The sequence below is a fragment of the Pararge aegeria genome, chromosome 19, assembly GCF_905163445.1.
Source record: "Pararge aegeria chromosome 19, ilParAegt1.1, whole genome shotgun sequence".
NCBI classification, from domain to species: domain Eukaryota; kingdom Metazoa; phylum Arthropoda; class Insecta; order Lepidoptera; family Nymphalidae; genus Pararge; species Pararge aegeria.
Window position 1 is genome coordinate 1731771 of NC_053198.1, and position 18881 is coordinate 1750651.

Below are 18881 nucleotides of genomic sequence, written 5' to 3' on the forward strand. Positions count from 1 at the left end.
ACCTTACAACATCTGGTCTTGCTCGGGAATCGAATCCAAAACCGTAATCGTGATCCACAGGCAAACATTACCACTAAATCAACGGACAGTTAGGAACATTATTTATCTTGTATTAAAAAAGTTTCGCCTCCAATTTCCAAGACAATGGAGAATGGTATTTTTTTATGATAAACAATTTAAGAGGCCATTTATAGTTTTTTTATGTAATAAAATTGACGGACCAATCAGAGGTAACAAAGTAAGCTGCTAATAATTGGAAAACCATCGCCTATAAACAGAGTAACAGTAATTCCCCGGACAAATTCTGTCTCCAAAAGCTCCACAAATATCTTCTATAACCTCCCTTTTAATATGAAATCCTTTTAAACCTAGTCCCGATACTGTGAATGCTATTTTTAACATTCACTTTATTGCACGACCAAAAAAAAAAAACGATTTATGAAATGCGGACATAATACTAAAGCATTCTCTAACAGTCAACCTGCGGACGTGTGAGAAAAACGAGTGCCAAAACCTGTAGGGAAAAATATAAAAATATGTATATATATATATATTTGTATATACAATTTATAGACATACGTGTATGTGAATGTTTATCCCACTTCTGACTAGAATTCACGATGGGAATAAATTCTTTAATTTTCGGATTCATTACATTATTTCGCTATTGATGTCGTTTTCTTAATTACTCTAATTAGTAGGTAATATATACCAACATTCAATTAAGACAAAACATGAAATACGATAAATCCCAAGGAGCGTATTTAAATTACAAAACATGTGTTAAAGGATTACGTTCAGTCAAGGATTCATTATCCACCCATTACTGTCCCACACTTTTTTATTTTATTTTATTACTGTCCCACTACAGAGCACGGGTCTCCTCCCACAATAAGAAGGGGTGAAGGCCGTAGTCCACCACCCTGGCCGAGTGAACTATCAGGCATGCAGGTTTCCCCACAATGGTTTCCTTCACCGTTAAAGCAAGTGATATTTTAATTACTTAAAACGTACATAACTTAGAAAAGTTAGAGGTGCGTGCTGGGATTTGAAATCGCCCCCTCCAAATTGAAGTCGAGCTCCTACCCAATCCGCTATCATCGCTTCGTTCGCTTAGGTATATACAGTATTTGCTTCTATTGTTTGAGGTGATATTAGCTTGTTAAATTAAAACTTAAGCTTAGTACGAAGGTTTTAATTCATAACCAACTAAATTATACAGCTTCATTTTTACTCTGCGAAATGAAGACCAGCGTAATGACCATAAACACGATTGCGCGCCCGCTAACTAGATGTCACGACTTTTTGTCCAGCAGTTAATTGAAAAAACTCCACTGTGGACTGCATTTATTTTATTCGCAGTCTTCGTTTTTTTCATTAGCCTTCTCTGTCCCTTTTAAATTGGCTTTCAATAGAACAAATATGCGATGGAAAATATGCTTTCTGCGTTAATTATTTTACTTTTACTACTTTTGTAATAAATATATTATTAAATATTTTTTATAATATTCAATGACATGGTTAAATTGACATGTGCTGATTCAATAATTCTTGAAAACAAAAAAAGAATATATTTATGAAATGTGAAAGTGATATTAATGATTTTTTAATAAAATGAAATAGTGAATATTAAATGAAATGGCGGAGTCTCAGGAATAATATATCAGTAAATAATAATAAAAGTTTTACTTCAATCGCGCGTACAGGTTACACGCACACACAAAAAGAGATAATATTGAAAGAGTAAGGTTCGTCTGAACAAAGGCTAGCATTTTAGGCTAGTGTGAAACTAGCCACGGCCGCAGCCTCCTCCGATCCCAATCCAGAGACAATTAAGGAATTATAAATTCCCGAGATGCTGCTGTTGGGGATGAGGCCAAGTATTTCATACTTATCGCACTATATCACAGCACCAGTAACTGCGACTTTGGGAGATCGAAAAGAAAAAAACGACGAATGCATACAAATTTACATGCAAAATTAAAAGTTTAAAATAGAAATGTGAATCCTCAGGTGTTGAACTCGCGTTTCAACGCTGTGTACACGTGTATTGGAAGAACCACAAATAAATAACCCGGTTTACTATTTCTACAAAGTTTCAGGCTGTGGGATTTGTAACTCCCTTTAAAATACCTATGTACCAGAGGAAAATTCATAATTCAAAATTGTTTTATTCATATCTATCTATAAAGCGTTCATACATATAATATGTTAACAATAATATTAGGTGATGGTGATAACTACATTCGTTTACTTAAAACTGAAGCTAGGAGAGCGTGCATTAGTTGATATAATGATAAAGATAATGATGATTTTGATGATAATGATGAGAATGATGAGTTAATACCTAAAGTCCGTACTTTTTAACTAACTATATTCTAAAAATGGAGTTTATTGGCCGCTTAGTTAGAGCGTGAAGGAAGGAAAAACGAACAAACAAACATACACACTTTCGCATTTATTATATTCATCATAACCCATTACCGGTCTACTACAAAGCTCGGGTTTCCTCCTACAATGAGAAGAGGTTAAGGCCGTATTCCACCGCGCTGGTCGAGTGCGGATTGGTAGACTCCACACAACATTGTGGAGAACTCTCAGGCATTAAAGTTTCCTCGCGATGTTTTTCTTCACCGTAGAAGCAAGTGATATTTTTTAATTAGAGGTGAAGTGACTGAGTGAAAGTGAAGTCAACATCCTACCCACTGGGCTATCACCACTTTTTGTTATATTAGTAAGGATGGAATGAAATAATTATGATTCCAGCTACGTAAGTGCTGGAAACCACCTAATTGTTGCATCAAAGAACATGTTTGTTCAGTTTAAAAGCCAAGCATCATAAAACGTCCGCCATTATGACATTGAGAGTGACTTTTCAACTGAGCCCCGTCTTTTAAAATCATTAACAAAAGACTACGCGAGAGTTTACTCCCATTTAAATAATTCAGGACCGAGTTAAACAGCTTTATTATTACGCCAAAAATAGTAGAGCTGGGTAATGGCATAGACACGAATGCACAACCGCTAACTAGATGTCACGACTTTTGTCCACAAGTTAATTGAAAAAAGTCCACTGTGCTGGAACTTTACTTGTTTGCCAACTGTGATATTTAATTCTGAAAAAAAAAGTTAAAATCTGTTTACGTACGTTCGTACGTTTTTTTATATGTTTACTGTTTAGATTAAAATATTAAGTTTAGGACTAAAACTAAATAAAAGTTTTCTTGAGGTTTGTATATAATTAGGTAAATGCAAGAATGTAGTCCTTTTTTCGTTCCCGCAGCAACGAAGATAATATTCTGGTACGATGCAGGGTAAAAACCGATTAGATATTATATACACCGTCATATAAAAACACAAAACATGTCGTATTTCCACTTCAAAATATTAATATAGTGGCACTCGATGCACCGTTTGATCTAGCATGACCGAGGCAGAGTTACGTCTATGAGTACTCGAATCTTAAACATAACATTACGTTAAGACATTCATTTAACGTGGACTTAATTTATTTATTTATTTACAATGAGAATATAACTAATAAGAATAGAAGATTTAATGGCCCAGCGTGTTCGCGATTCACCCGTGGGTTGGCGCTTAAGTAGATAGAAAATGAGTGGTCACCATAAAAAAACGACTCGCAAACCTCGCGGCAATGTCCATAAACTCAGGCTTTAAAACCATTGATATTATAAGCCAACGATAAACAATTCACAGTCAGTATTTACATTTTAAATATAATCGTAAATATTATTCTTTATAATTTTAAAATGTAAAATATTAACAATTTGGGTGTTTTGAAATTTGTTTTCTATCACGCAAATGGATTGTAATTACATATTATACACGCTCCGTCAGTACTTTACAACTTTTTGACGTCGCAAAGTCGCTGCTTCACAAAAAATTGAATAATGTTAACTCAAGTATATAGCTTGGTGTAATGCAACCTTAAAATTCTTATCCTGCGCTAATATCATATAATCTATATTTTAACAATAAAAGTTGTCTGTTTTCCTTTAGTCAAATAGGCACACCACGGGCTTATCTATTTATTTATTTAAACATCTTTATTGCGTAGTATAGGACAAATTAAGAATAAACATAAAAATAATTAGAGGCAAAAGGTTACCTTATCACTAAAAGTGATCTCCTCCAGGAACGATAGGAATATACAAGAGAGACGGGAAATCGTAATTGCAAAAAAAACAATACATAAATTTACATACAAAAATACATACTATTAAAAATATTTATTTATATCTACTAAAGATATATAAATGCATATATAAATATAACCCATTCCCCAGCGATTTCAATATTATTTAAATTTTTATTACTATTTTATATTTTTAATAATAAATATACTACGACAATACACACATCGCCATCAAGCCCCAAAGCAAGCGTAGCTTGTGTTATGGGTACTACGATGACTGATGAATATTTTCATGAATAATATACATAAAATACTTATAATATATAGATAAACACCCAGACACTGAAAAACATTCATGTTCATCACACAAACATTTTCCAGTCGTGGGAATCGAACCCACAGCCTTTGACTCAGAAAGCAGGGTCGCTGCAAACTGCGCCAATGGGCCGTCTAAATTTTGAAATTATTATTTTTTTTTGAATTATTAATATTACTATCTCTTGCCAGTAACTTTTGTGAGATAAACAACTTCTATTTTTTATGCCACTTAGCACTTGATTATTCGTATCTGCAGGATATTCTTAACATTTTGCAGTATATTCACATTTCAAAGGCTTCTATCTTCTGACAGCTCGATTCATATTAGTGTGGATCTGGATTAATCATTTTTTTGAATACATGAGCAGCTAGATTTTAAGTACTAATCTTATAGCATGCCTAAGTATTACAGTGTATCTCGTTTTTACTGTATCATCGCTTTAAAGCTATAAAGTTGTTTAACAAAATTGCTGTTGACACAATCTTCCCAAAAATACTAGCTGGAAAATTATACGGAAGTTTCCCCGAGCAGAACGTATAATGCTCCTCTGGGTTTGAGTCACGACGCATAAAATCTCGTTACAGCGAAATGCAAAGCTAAGACCAAGTGTGTGTATTCTTATACGACTTATATTAACCCTCAAGTTGAAAAGATGAAGAAATTGGCTTTAAACATTTTATAAATTACATAGTCTAGTGTTTAACAGAACAGAGCACATAGAGTGAAATGGTCTACACACTGTATGAGGTGAGGAATTACCTTCAAGTCCACATTTAGCAGAAATTTAATAAGATAAGTAAAGGTATGATTCTCAGTCGTGGAAACCAAAAAAATTGAAATAGTGGTGAAATGGTTTACATATAGTATGAGGTGAGGGATTACCTTCAAGTCAACATTTAGCAGAAATTTAATAAGATAAGTAATGGTGTGATTCTCAGTCCTGGAAACCAACATTCATTTTTGGTATTCCGCAATACTTCTGACTGTTCGAAAACGTAATGAGATAGGATTTGCGTTCAATTTATGTGTTTGTGTTTTTATGTTGTGTTATAATATTAATGAAAATTTTGTTGCGTTTCAGCATTTCACAGAAGAAGTCTCGTAGAAGGTTTGTAGATGTTATATTTTGAAGTTGTAAGCCTTTTTAGGTTTTTAACTATTCATGTAACATGATTAATATGATATCTTTAATAAATAAAAAGTTATAAAATTAAATTAAATAATTCTAGAGGTGACAATAAATAATCTAAAAATTAAATAGATTGGAATCAAATATAGGAAACGGAAGTATGATGTCAGACAAACAAAATAGCTTTGATCTGACTTAACATACGTTACATAGCTTTAGTCTAATTTTGCATGCTATATACACTATACAAAGGCGATACGTATCACGAGAAAAAAAATGTTAAAAAGCTACAAGTACTTCATAGGAATTATGACTGAAATATTTTCTTGATATTCCGAATTTTCCCGACTGCAATTGGCACACGAGCAAATTTTCCATTACACTGAGTTCACCGCTGCAGCGACGCACTCGTTATTTACGCATCGAAAAGTAGCTCGTATCCCCATGAGCCTATCGTACCTAACTAGCAGACCTGACTTGAGACATTTTGTTTTGCGACGCGACTGTCGCGTTTTGTTTTAAATTTGCGGTATTGTTCCTGATACAAAGTAGCAATATGATATTCAATACTATTAAAATCTAGCCGAGTTAGTTGCCTAATTAGCAATTTAATTTTAAGCTACACTTCTAATAATATTATCTATAATAGACTTTCTCTTATCATCATCATTAGGTGCCATCTTCACATTTAAGTTCGGAGGTCAGCCGGTGGAAAATAGTACGATGATGTACCATCTTCTTCAATTCCGAATAATGTCTGGTGCACTCTCTTATATCGTCCAACCACTTCTTCCTCGATCTCCCAGGTGCTCTTTTCCCGGTAATTTTCCCTTCAAGAATCAACCTTGGAAACTCGATCCTCTCTGTTCGAGTTCCCTAGTCTCTCTGAAAAACGAAACCTTCCTTTGTATGGCGGTCAGTGCAAATGTCATTAGTTTCCGTTGGCATTTGGCCCTTCGTAATACTTAAGCGTCTCTTAGTACTATCTTTTAGTTAGTGTTGCCCAAATTCAGTCTTGGTCTTGCAGTCTTGGTCTTGTTCTTGCGTTTTTGCAAGACCAAGACCAAGAACAAGACCGCGTATTTTTAGCAAGACCAAGACCAAGACTGACCGTGCAAGACTTGAGCAAGAACAAGACATAGCCTGCAAGACTCTTGCGTCTTGCAGCTAGGACTTAGCGCTATTTCACGGAGTAGTTAGGTGTAACAGTTCGGTGTATAGGTAGGTAGGTACGCTTAGGAATTCTATGAGACGCAAAAAACTATATCAAAGAATATAAAAAACTGGACCTATGCGCATTACGACTAATACCATAAACATAGCGAATAAAAAAATATCTATTAAAATCAAACTGAGTGCATGCATAGTTATGTTTTAACCATCGGCACTTTGATAATGCGGCATCAATTTTAAGAGTACCTACAGGTGTTCCAAAGAATAAATAAGTTTCAGATTGGTGATTTTAGATTGGTGGAGGACGCATGAGACAGAGTATCCGATTTTATCGAAAATGGCCCGTGATTTTCTCTCAATACCTGCAACTTCAGTACCTGCTGAGAGGTTATTTTCTAAAGCATCATTAGTAATTAGAAAACATAGAAATAGGTTAAGTGATGAGTCAGCCAGATGGTTACTTTGTATTAATTCTTGGTCAAAAGAATTGATATAAAGTATCATAACCTAATGATAAAGCTGTTGATTTGTGTTGTATTTTATTTTTTATTCAAATAAATGATAAATCGTAAAACTCTTTTATTAAATTTCTTATAAGTTGAGGGTTCAATCTCTTTCTAGACAGATAAGTATTGTTCTTTAAAATACAGTCAAGTTATTGTAATTAATTTGTTTTTTTACATGTTTTAGCAAATGTAAGCTTATAAATCATAAATGTTTATTAAGAAACAGTTACTTCCATGGAAAACGACATATAGGTCAGTTGATTTTTCGAATTTCTTATCAAATCTTCAGTTATTTATTAATCTGCTTGATCTTTACTATGGCTATGTTAATTCAAGCTCACAATGTTCCAATTCTAATACGTTTTTCTAAGATTTAAAGTAAACTTTAATAAATAGTAATAGACTAATAGGTAATTGCAAGACTTGCAAGACTCTTGCTGCAAGACCAAGACCAAGACCAAGACTGGGAGCGCAAGACCAAGACCAAGACCAAGACCAGGTGTATTGGCGCAAGACCAAGACCAAGACTGGCTAAGTCTCGTCTTGTTCTTGCATTTGGGCAACACTACTTTTAGTATGTGTTATATTATATAGACATACAAAGATATACTTTAGTAAAGAGTTTTAGTTTTTTTTTTGTAATTAGTGTCACTTTGTTCATGTGTACTTCTTCGCTGCACTTACGCTGTACAAACTATTCACTATGATGAAGACGCCCGTGTTTGGCGTCTTCAGCGTTATATGTTGTGGCGACCTTGTAGCGCAGCGGTGAGTACTGTGTCTTCTAAGGGAGGGCTCAGGGTCGATCTCCTAATTAGGGATTAATAATTTCTAAATTTTCTCAGGTCTGATCGGAATTAGCCATGGGTAGGTTCACTTTACTGTCTTGCCGCCAAGCGATTCGCTAAATCGCTCTGGTACGATGTCGCGTATTAACTGATTAGGGGTACCCATGGATTAAATATAACTGCCTTACTCCCTGTTGATGCATCATCACCACATGGTAAGATTGCAGTCAAGGGCTATCTTGTAGTAAAATAAAAATGAAACACATGAGCTTACTTTCGAGTCTAAAGATGTATCGAAAGAATAGAACGAAGATCCTTGCTGGCACAAACAACCACGGTGGTAGTATTTCTCTGGACGAGCTTTATCACAACAAGCTTTACTACTACTAAAACTGACTTACCTGAACCCAAAAAAGGAAATTCCTAGGCCACGAAGGACACAATGAAAATAATGGGACTAATTAGACTGGTCAATTCAATTAAAGTTAAGGTTTTTGTACCACAGAACTGGGAACAATAGGCTGTGTAGGTCAGTAGTAAAAAAAAATAAAAAACATGAGCTTACCAACCACAATGGGAGTTCTTAAACTTTATGTTGTTCAAAGAAGAACATCGTGTCGCTCATGTGATCTCGCTTGCGAGTTACCCACAAGGGACCACCGCCATAAACCCGGCTTGACAGCGTGCGATAATATTTAAACTTGATGAGATAAACTCTCGCAAAGTTTGCGCCCGACACAACTGTTCTATGTCACGTTGTTTCGGAGTTGTCAACTTGGCGAACTCCGGCGAAGTTTTGATGAATCAATTTTAGCAAATTGGGGACGAGGTCTTAAGTTTTTTATGTAAATAGTTTCGGAACAATGCGCGCTAGGATGAAGATGTTCTCTTGGGAGAAAGTAAAGTCCATCAGAGCACTGAATGCTTTTAAAATTAAGAGAGAGTTAGTTTAGTCAATAGTTTTTGGTTTACCCAATTTATGTTATGCTTCTTAAAGTAACTTACAGCTTAAATTAGCAGTAGTTGTTTGTGAAACCGACACATTTAAGAGGCGCACAAATGTAGTACGAGGTTGTAGGAAATTATTTCATCCTTATCAATTCAACCAATTACATAAGACCTATGTCTACAGCCGGACACTGGTCTTTTGTAGGGCGTTCCACAATCCACGGTCCTGGGCCGCTTGCCTCCACCAGCTCTCAGCCACTCGCCCGATTCTTTTTCCAAACAAAAAAAAGGAAAAAAATAGCCCATTTAAAGTTCATCAATTAATTCTAAAATCACTACAAAGTTAAAAGGTCTTTTTTAATTCGTATATATTGTTGTCTATATATTGTGTGCATATATGTGTGAATTAATATTTCACATAATAATTTCGTTCTTCCGTTTTCTTTCTAGACAGCCAAGTGGGCAGCGACGCTGCTTTCTGAGTCGAAGGCTGTTGGTTTGATTCCACACGCTTATCTGCGTATTATATGTATTTATGTATATTATTCATAAAAATATTCATCTGTCATCTTAGTACGCATAACACAAGCTACGCTTACTTTGGGGCTAGATGGTGATGTGTGTATTATCGTAGGATATTTATAAACTATAATATTTATGCAGACCACAGAATACTTCTGTCATTTGAATGTGAAGCAATAAAAAGACTCCCTCCTTTCCCCCGTCCCTCTTATATTTTCCTTTTATGCTCTTCAAAGTTTCTGATATTAACGACTCCGTGTTCCCAGCGATAGAGGAGTACTTTAATGCAAAAAATCTTCTAAAGAATTTCAATTTTTTCAAAAGCCACGAATAAAGGCGCAACGTTGCTGAATAGTCAACGGCTTAAAAGATTCATTCAGATTTATACGAATTTAGAAAGAATCTTAATGACTTCATTAAGACGCCCGGAGTGCTTATGAAATTATGATTGTGCATTGACCAGAACTGGAGAATGGTGATGATGAAGAGAATAATAAATAATATAGAGTGTGATTGTACGAGATTCTCCTTATTTTTTTTCGTTTTGTATTTTCATCCAGGGTTTATAGAAGTTTAGAACAGGAGGGTTGTCTTTTTAAGTGGTAGTTTTTTTTTGTGTTTGAAAAACTTGATGGCTACCTCTGTCCTTTTGGGAAGGACAGAGGTAGCCACCTTTAGGTAGGTTTGCGGGACCACCACATGTGTCTCTCATTGGCTTTACCAGATGCCCGGGGGACGAGTGCTTATAGCCTAGTGGTTAGAACTAAGCCTTCGTTTCGGGGTCCGAGTTAGTTCCACACCCCTTTCCTATTACTCATCGGAATTATATTCGTTTTAAGCAATAAATATTACTTGCTTTGACGGTGGAGGAAAACATCGTGAGCAGATCTGAATGCCTGAGAGTGCTACATAATGTTCTCTAAGGCGTGTGGTACCATTCTACACCTGGCCGGCGTCGTAGTCTACGGCCTACCCACTTCTTATGCTGAGAAGGGACCCGTGTTCTGAAGTGGGCCGCTGATCTAATACCAATTTATAATATATATTAGTATTAGAGTATATATATTATATATTTGTTATAAATGTACTATAATATTTGATTTTACATTTTAAATTTATTGTTGTTTATTGTTTATTGTTATTAGGTACAAAAAACATGTAATAACTAAAAGTAGATCTTAATGTAAGTAATGACAAGTTTTGTTCTAAGCTACAACCCAAAGTATGTGTACGCAACTTGGAATTAAATTAAACATAAAAGTCAAGATAAAATTATAGTTGAAACAATAAAAAAACCATATGTCCATATGTTTTAAGGTTGACTTATACGCGGACGAAGTCGCGAGGGACCGCTAGTATTGCTATATTTGTTAAACACATCATCTTTGTTATTAATCAGGGCTGAAACTTATATAAGATTCAACTTGTTGCTGTTAGTCACGTAGACCAGTTTTTTTTAGATTTCTATAAAAATAAATTAGTCTACAGTCGAGTTTCAGTTTTTAACTTTTTTGAAAGCATTTCCAACAGCAAGCGACAATGTTTTCAGATAATGCTTCGTGGTGTAAGTTGGCACCGTGTAACGGAACGGCGCGTCGCTATCTCAGCGTAGCTCTTGTGATGCATTGTCGCCGGTTTTTACTGCTCATGTATGCTCTATTTTCACTCCAACTTCTCGATAACTAACAGATGTGGGGTGTTTAGGTACACTGAGTTTGCTATAGTAGTTTTTTGTTCTAATTTACGAGTTACAAATTAGCCCTTGGCATTTATGAGATTCAAAATTCAAATTCAAAACTCATTTATTTCAAGTAGGCCCAGCTTACAAGCACTTTTGAAACGTCTAGTCAGTCGGTTTGTAGTGACTCTACCACCGGTTCGGAAGGCAGATTCCACCGAGAAGAGCCGGCAAGAAACTCAGCAGATTGCTCTTTTTCAACATCATTTTACAGTTTACAATGTGAAAACATATATATATATATATATATATATAATAAATTTCATATCTTGTGAGAGACGAAAGCGGAGCCTGCTTCCAAGCAGCCTTTTCCATCCAGCCGCTTCCAACCTTTTTTAGGTCATCTTTCCAGCGGGGTGGAGGTGGTCCTACACTGCGCATATCGATTTGTGGTCTCCACTCCAGAACGCGTCAGCCCCTAAAGCCATCGGTCCTACAATAGACATGACCAGCCCACTGCCACTGGCTTATCCTACGTACTCGGTGACCTTGGTTCTCCTATGGATTTCCTCGTTGCGAATTTTATCCCGAAGAGAGACTCCCAACATAGCTCGCTCCATAGCGTGTTGCGCTACTTTGGATTTGTGGATCAGATCGACTAGTGTCCACGTCTGCGCAACAAAAGACCTATGTCATCTAATACCCGGGAACTCTCACTGGTTCTACCACACTACTAACTGCTGCGCTAGGAAGTTCATCAAAAACTATATAGAGATAGTTCGGACAAAATGATGTAGATTTCAAGCTAGTTATGCATACGACTTTCTGACCTTCTTTACACTATTAACAGGGCGTTATGACGAAAAATGCGAAGCAATTTAAATCATTTTTATTCCTTTAATCTCTTTGAAAACGGTCAGTAGTGCTTATTTACAGTCTGGCGCTCCCCAAAGGAAACGTGCCGGGCAAGCGTAAACACCACTTGGGTATGCGTACCTGCGAACACCGACAGATTTAAACAGCGAATGCTGTGCTCTTTTCACAACTTCATATAATGGCTAAGCGTCTCAAGTTTTTTTTTTCATTTTTATAGAAATAATTGACGGATGAAGCAGATTGTTTACTCGATGGTTACTGGTAAACCATTGCCTATATACATGGCAACACCAAGGCTGGGCATGCGAGTAAAAACACACACGTGCCGCCCTGTGTATATTAACCTGTAGAGCAGATGCTAAGTCTAATGTCTGATAAGCTGAGTCTATTTTTTTATTATTTATTTATTTATTTTTAATTCAACTAGTACGGTTAACACCGATTACACTAATTAAATACATAGCAGATGAAATTATACAGATTAAAACAAAAACAAAAAAACATAATTATAACAATTCAAGTAACTTTACAATAGTTTTACCTACTAGTAATTAAGCTATCTTCTTACGCAATAAGAAAATTAAAAAATAGTTCAGCCAAATACATGGTGCTATTACATTTCTCACAGTACTGTAGGCAATGGTTGACAACGGTGTGCCAAGGATCCGCAAATACATATGTGTGGATGTGCAAATACGGAGTCACCTCAATGTTACATATGTCACAGTGTGGTGACTCCGTCAGCAGTGCATTTAGCGCCGAAAGACTGCGAGAAATGGAAGATCAAACGCGGGACACTGCGGCAAGACGGGTCGGCGAAACATTTGCTTCTAATTTAATGAAGCTTAGGCCGTGTCTAGTTACCACCCTACGGACAAAGACGTACCGCTAAGCGATTTAGTGTTCCGGTGCGATGTCGCGTAGATTAGGGGTGTGACTACAATATTCTCCAACAGGTTAGCCCGATACCATCTTAGACTGCACCACCACTTACACTCTCATACCAGGTGAGATTGCAGTCAAGGGCTAACTTACAGAGGGGAAAAAAAATGTCGCTTATTACACCGGCAGTCAAGCCCTTAAGACCGGAACACAGCATTGCAACAATACTGAGTTGCGGCAGAAATAAACATGGCGGTATGGACTTCTCCAAAGAGTTCGATCTACTCCCACATAGAGGAGATTGCATTTAATGCTTAATCCCACCATGAAGGTTTAACAATCATTATGTCTTTCAGTGCGTGCTTCCGAGCACGGGCATGCACGAAAGCCAATATCCCAACTATAATAATTTCCCGACAAAAAAAAATGTGTGTGTACTTATGTACACGCGTTAGGAGTTATACTTCTTTGACGTAACAAGATAAAAATCTTTTAAAAATTTTTTATCTTTCGCCTTATGAAGAATAAAAGAAGAATTGAGTTGAGTGATTGAGTGAAAGAAGAGTTTGAGTTTGAAAACTAAACTAACGAAAAATTGTATTGTTTGTATTATTGAAAGTCAATTGCCAAACCTGTTTTAGAAAAAACTAAAATGTTGACTATAGCTTACTTCATGGTGTCGGTTTTTTGTGACGAAAAAAGTTGCTTTCACTATTTTTCCCTCACGCGCCAAAAGAAGTATAACTTCAAAAAATGAAATGCCCGTAAATTATACCTAACTTTTTTAATATCCCGTTTCGTTATCAAAGCCTATAACAGTACACAGATGGTAGTAGAAGCATAGAGGTCGCTGCTGCCCGTTTGACTTAGTACCCAGAACACAAGCTACGGTTACTATGGGGTTAGATGGCGATGTGTGTATTGTCGTAGTATATTTATTTATTAAAAAAAACTGTATTCTGATCTGCCGCCACCACACGGCACGTTAGTTAGTTTTATTTGACCTAAATTAAGCATATCTCAGTAATAACGAAATATTATGGGCTGTAAAACCAAACAAATTTAACAAATTTATATACAAAATTATTGATATGGGTGAAAGTTTTACTATTTTCGCAAACATTTTTATGTTTAGATTAAAAAACTCTACGAACATTTTCATGTACAGATGAAACTTGAACCGAACGTTGCTAGCGGCGAATGTGACCATGTTTCATGATTACTTAGTACATTTTAATTACTCAGGTCTGTACCTTCATCATCATTGGCCTCTTAACGTCCCACTGCTGGGTACAAACCTCCTCACTCAATAGAGAGAGGGTTTACAGCATAGACTCACAATTACTGTCACATACACATGGTATTTGTATAACTGGGATAAACGGTTCTAGGAGGCACGAGGTTGCCAATTCCCTTTCCGGGCTGGGACTAGAATTTCTTTTACAACAAACAAAAAATAATTTTGGTTTGGCCTAATTATAAAGATCTTATGATCCTTTATAACATTTAAATGGGTAATCAAGTTACTTATACTTTGTTCAAATATTATGCCCATACATTTTAATGCGTACATTACTTAAAAAAATGAGTACACAGTAATGAGATGATGGCGAAAACAACATTCGTAAACTCAAAACTAAGAAGAAGCCCGCAACAAACTTAGCCGACAGTTCTTTTTGTTATTGCCATCTCACATTTTCGTTTAAAACGATTTAAAAAGCTACTTGCTGAGTGCAATAATTCATACTAAAGCTACTCTATACAAATCAAAAAAATTGTTCATATGCTAATTCGTAGTACTTAGGTAAACTACTAAAATTTTACATGATAACGTGCGGCCGAGTAGAATAGAGATAAATATATAACAAGTCAAACGTTTTCGCCAATTATGCCCTCAATGCTCAGCTCAGGCGCCAAGTGACAATGAGTCATGCTTTTTCGTGTGTGCTTGCTGCAGAAAATTATAAGTTATCACGTAAAAATGTGTGCCTAAAATGGTCACCCTACTATCGATGCACTCGTTTGGCACCGCGCCATATAATATACGCCAACTTAACGAAAACTGTTGTGATGGGGACATGACGTACTTGAAATAGTTGGAGGATCAGCAATAACTTGCGCCGCGATATTAAATGTTATAAACAAAATCCAAACCTTGTAATTAATATTGGTATAGACAACGGGGAATTCTAGTTTAAAAAATGATTTCTGTGTTCCAACGACATTAACGATAGTCGGTTACTGTTATGGCTTTCGTATTTAGTTTCATTTATTGGTTTGGAGTTTCTGAACAGCCCTTATAAAAATCAATCCAAATGGAATATGCAGAATAGTCTTTTATCTTGAGTTATCTGAAACTTGGAGAACAAGATCTTAGTCCCTTGGGAGAGCAGCGCAGCATAGGCCGTTGGTAACTTAAAAGATATACTCACACAGAACTTCCAAGGTCAAAGAATCCTCCAAGGTGTACGCTGGAAACCAAGGGTTGGAGACTCGGCAGGCAAGTTGGCGTCCGCTGTCCTCTCTTCTTACACGCCACGTCAAAACACTCCTGGTGACTTCACCATCTACTTCCACCTGACAGAAGTTTTATGGTGGTGAAAATGCAATAGATACAAAAGGTAACATTTGTGTTGTGAAAATAGTTAAATATCACTGTAATTTCTCTATATATTTGTATTATCTTTCCTTTATCGTTTTTTGCATGTTGCATGTTAAGTTTAAGTTTAAATCCTTTTGTTCATCCAAAATAAAATAAACTTGTCGTAGTCTTACGTTTTTGTATCTAAACAGGGGAGAGCAATGATATCTATAGTACGAGTTTTTACTCAATTTAGGTATCAGTGATTCAACCAAACATAGTATTAAGCTATGATTTCTGTTACTATATCTTTCAAAGGAACATAAGTTTTTGCTATCCAGTGGATACTTTAAGATCAGAGCAGAGCGTTGGCACACTGTCCACAAGTTGTACAGACGACAAATGCGGGGATGAAAAGTAAGGCTCCCTCGGGATTTTAGGACCTATCCGGTTCCTTATTTACCTTACTTTGAAATTCATTTACTTGTTTTGTTTGTGTGGATTAACCTAAAATACCCATGTCAAGTCTTCAATGACCTATGGTTGATTTGATAAAGATGCGATGGGATTCGAACCTACGATTATTAGGCCTCAAAGCAATTTCACCGTTGAGCTAATTAGATAAACCTACTCGCAGTGGCGTGCATAGAGGGTATGAGTTCTAAATACCTGAGGGTAGGATTTTTATAACTCTTACAAAGCCTATCCTTAAGTTTTCTGTAGCTTGTACAGGAGATTTTCTTCATTTTATATCCTCTGCAAACCCTGTGCATACCTTCTATGCACGCCATTGCCTACTCAGTCAGCTCTTTTTTGAATTTGGAATTTCTGGGAATGTAGATTATGACGATGTGCCGTGTGGTGAAAGCAGGTCAGAATAGAATTGTCACCACTCCTTGTCTTCCTGTAACAGGGAACTAAGTGAATATAACGTAAAACGGGCTACAGAGCCCTCCTGAGATGTACTGCGATCACCAACCAGTCTTTCCAGCGTGGTGATTAAGGGCAAACCCTCCCGTTGAGAAAGTAAGTTAAGTCGACTAGTGGACTGTATCATGTTATGATGACTCTGATAATGCTGGTGTAGTTACAAGAAAAGTTCATGATATAGCATACTTGAGTCATAGAAGAGTCCATGCGCTGTGAGTTGATGAACCAGTCTATATTCGGAGCGGGCTTGGAACCCCGCGTGGTGCAAACGAACGAGCGCTCGTGGCCCGACCGAGTCGGACCACCGCCCGTCACACGAATGAACTGAGGTTTCACTGCAATAAAAATTGAATAATAGAAAATGTATTTTTATAATCATATAGACCCACTACATGACACGTGTCTCCTTCCATAGTGAGAAGGGTTCAGGCCGTAGTTCATCACTCTGGCCAAAAGCGGATTGGTAGACTTCAAACGGTGGTTTCCTTTTCTGTTAAAGAATGGAAAATTTCATTGCTATGCGCATGAAAAGTAAGGAATTCGCTGGGATTCGAGCTCGGGCCACCCGAAGGTGGACCAAAAGTCTGTACAACTACACTATCCCCGCTTATGAAAAGGTATTACGCTATTCTCAAAAAAAAAAAAATTGTATAAATTCGAAAGTTATTCAGATATAAGTGCGGTGAAAGTTATTTAAGATATTGCTTTAACATTAAATGACAATGAGGAAACCTGCATGTTTGAAAGTTTTTAGCAAGGAAACGCCCTAAAACATTCTCAGAATCAGAGGAGACCAATCTCCTGAACCTAATAAGCCGATTATTTGGGGAACAGACTATTTTAAATTGAAGTTGAAGTCTTTTCCACCAGGCTATCAAATTATTTGCTTAAATGTGACATTTATTTATTTATTTATTTAGGAAAACCAACCGCTAATACATTTTGTCTTGTCCATGTTTTTACGTTTCGAGCTAAGTGAATGTTCAGCTTATTACAGGTTTTCACAACGTTTACAAATAATTTCAAAATTAATTACATTTTATATATAACTGCATTACAAAATAAATGTCTAAAAATATTTAACTAATTAATAATGTTAAGAATATAAATAGAATTAAAATTAAAATTCATATTAAATTAAGAATTAAATAAAAAAAAAAATAAAAAAAAAAAAATTAACATCAATGTCCAAGTTTAAGCTTATTAAATTTTGAATATTTGATAACATAAGAAGTCAAGTATTTATTTTATTTTTATCTTGAAATGTCAGATAGAACAATTAAAAGTGTCAATAATTTTACGCCTAAAGGCAGTGTATTTATAGACATAAATCACTGTGCATTACAAACGTACTACAATTCCAATTAGTCAAATAAATCCCACTAATACTTACAATATAACCTAAGAGTGACGTCTCTAATCTGCGGTTGCAGCAATGGCGGTTCGACCCTGCACTGCAGTCTTGTTCCAGCCATTTCGCGGGACAGAGCGGGCAAGTGTATCTGACAGACGGAGCCCGCCTTTGTTATCGCTAGACGCTCCTCACCACGGTGCCAAGAGACGTCTGGAGCTGGTTTACCTGAAGAATAGAGTAGAGTTTAAAGACTACAACAGCTCAGGTTTTCCGCAACTTGGCCTGCCAGATTCTCGCCTCGTGTTGTATGAATGAATGAATGAATGTACTTTTATTGCACACCACAAAAAGTACATAGAACAAAAAGAAATGTATAACATAACAACGTATACAATTTGTAAGTTGTAAGTGCTGGAGTGCAAAATAGCGTTCGTGTTCCAAAATTCATTAAAAAGGGCACGAAAATAATATAAGTTGACGAATTTCTTGTTCTAAGCCCAGGTGTCATGTTTCAGTACCCCTTGCATGTTAAAAAAATTACCGGTTCGGAGTCTAAGCCAGAAAAAGAAATCATAATATGAAAAGTTCTAGTAAACTCACCTCCAGAAGCTTGGCATGATAGGAGAAGATCTTGTCCCTCCCGGAATGGCCCAGCGATGGACCCCAGGATCTCCCGTCCTTCGGAGTCGTATATTCTCGGGGAATCCGGTGGAACTGCGTAACAACAAGAATCAATTAATAGCCTAATATGTTTAAATCTCGCAAATTTGACTGCCGATTGGCGCAGTGGGCAGAGACCCTGCTTTCTGAGTCCAAGGCCGTGGGTTCGATTCCCACAACTGGAAAAAGTTTGTGTGATGAACATAAATGCATTTCAGTGTCTGGGTGTGTGTGTTTATTAGTTTTCGGTTTAACAGATAAGTCTCGAAAACGGTAAATAATGTACCTCGAAAGCCTCTGAATTATTATTTCGATTTTAATTTTCACAATTGTATTTGTATCTATAAAATAGAAAAAACGTCACAAATATTTCCAAATG

The 18881-nt window shown here is 36.3% G+C and overlaps 1 protein-coding gene across 1 annotated transcript in view; it reads right to left on the bottom strand.

Annotated features, from left to right (window-relative positions):
* The window catches only part of LOC120631968 (nephrin-like), a 153525-nt gene that overhangs the window by 24424 nt on the left and 110220 nt on the right, over window positions 1-18881 (bottom strand). The window contains exons 4-7 of the mRNA XM_039901683.1: window positions 18443-18556; window positions 17882-18067; window positions 16675-16823; window positions 15410-15554 (exon numbers count right to left, since the gene is read on the bottom strand). Coding sequence (XP_039757617.1) covers window positions 15410-15554; window positions 16675-16823; window positions 17882-18067; window positions 18443-18556 — 594 coding nt within the window. The remainder of the gene's footprint in view (window positions 1-15409; window positions 15555-16674; window positions 16824-17881; window positions 18068-18442; window positions 18557-18881) is intronic.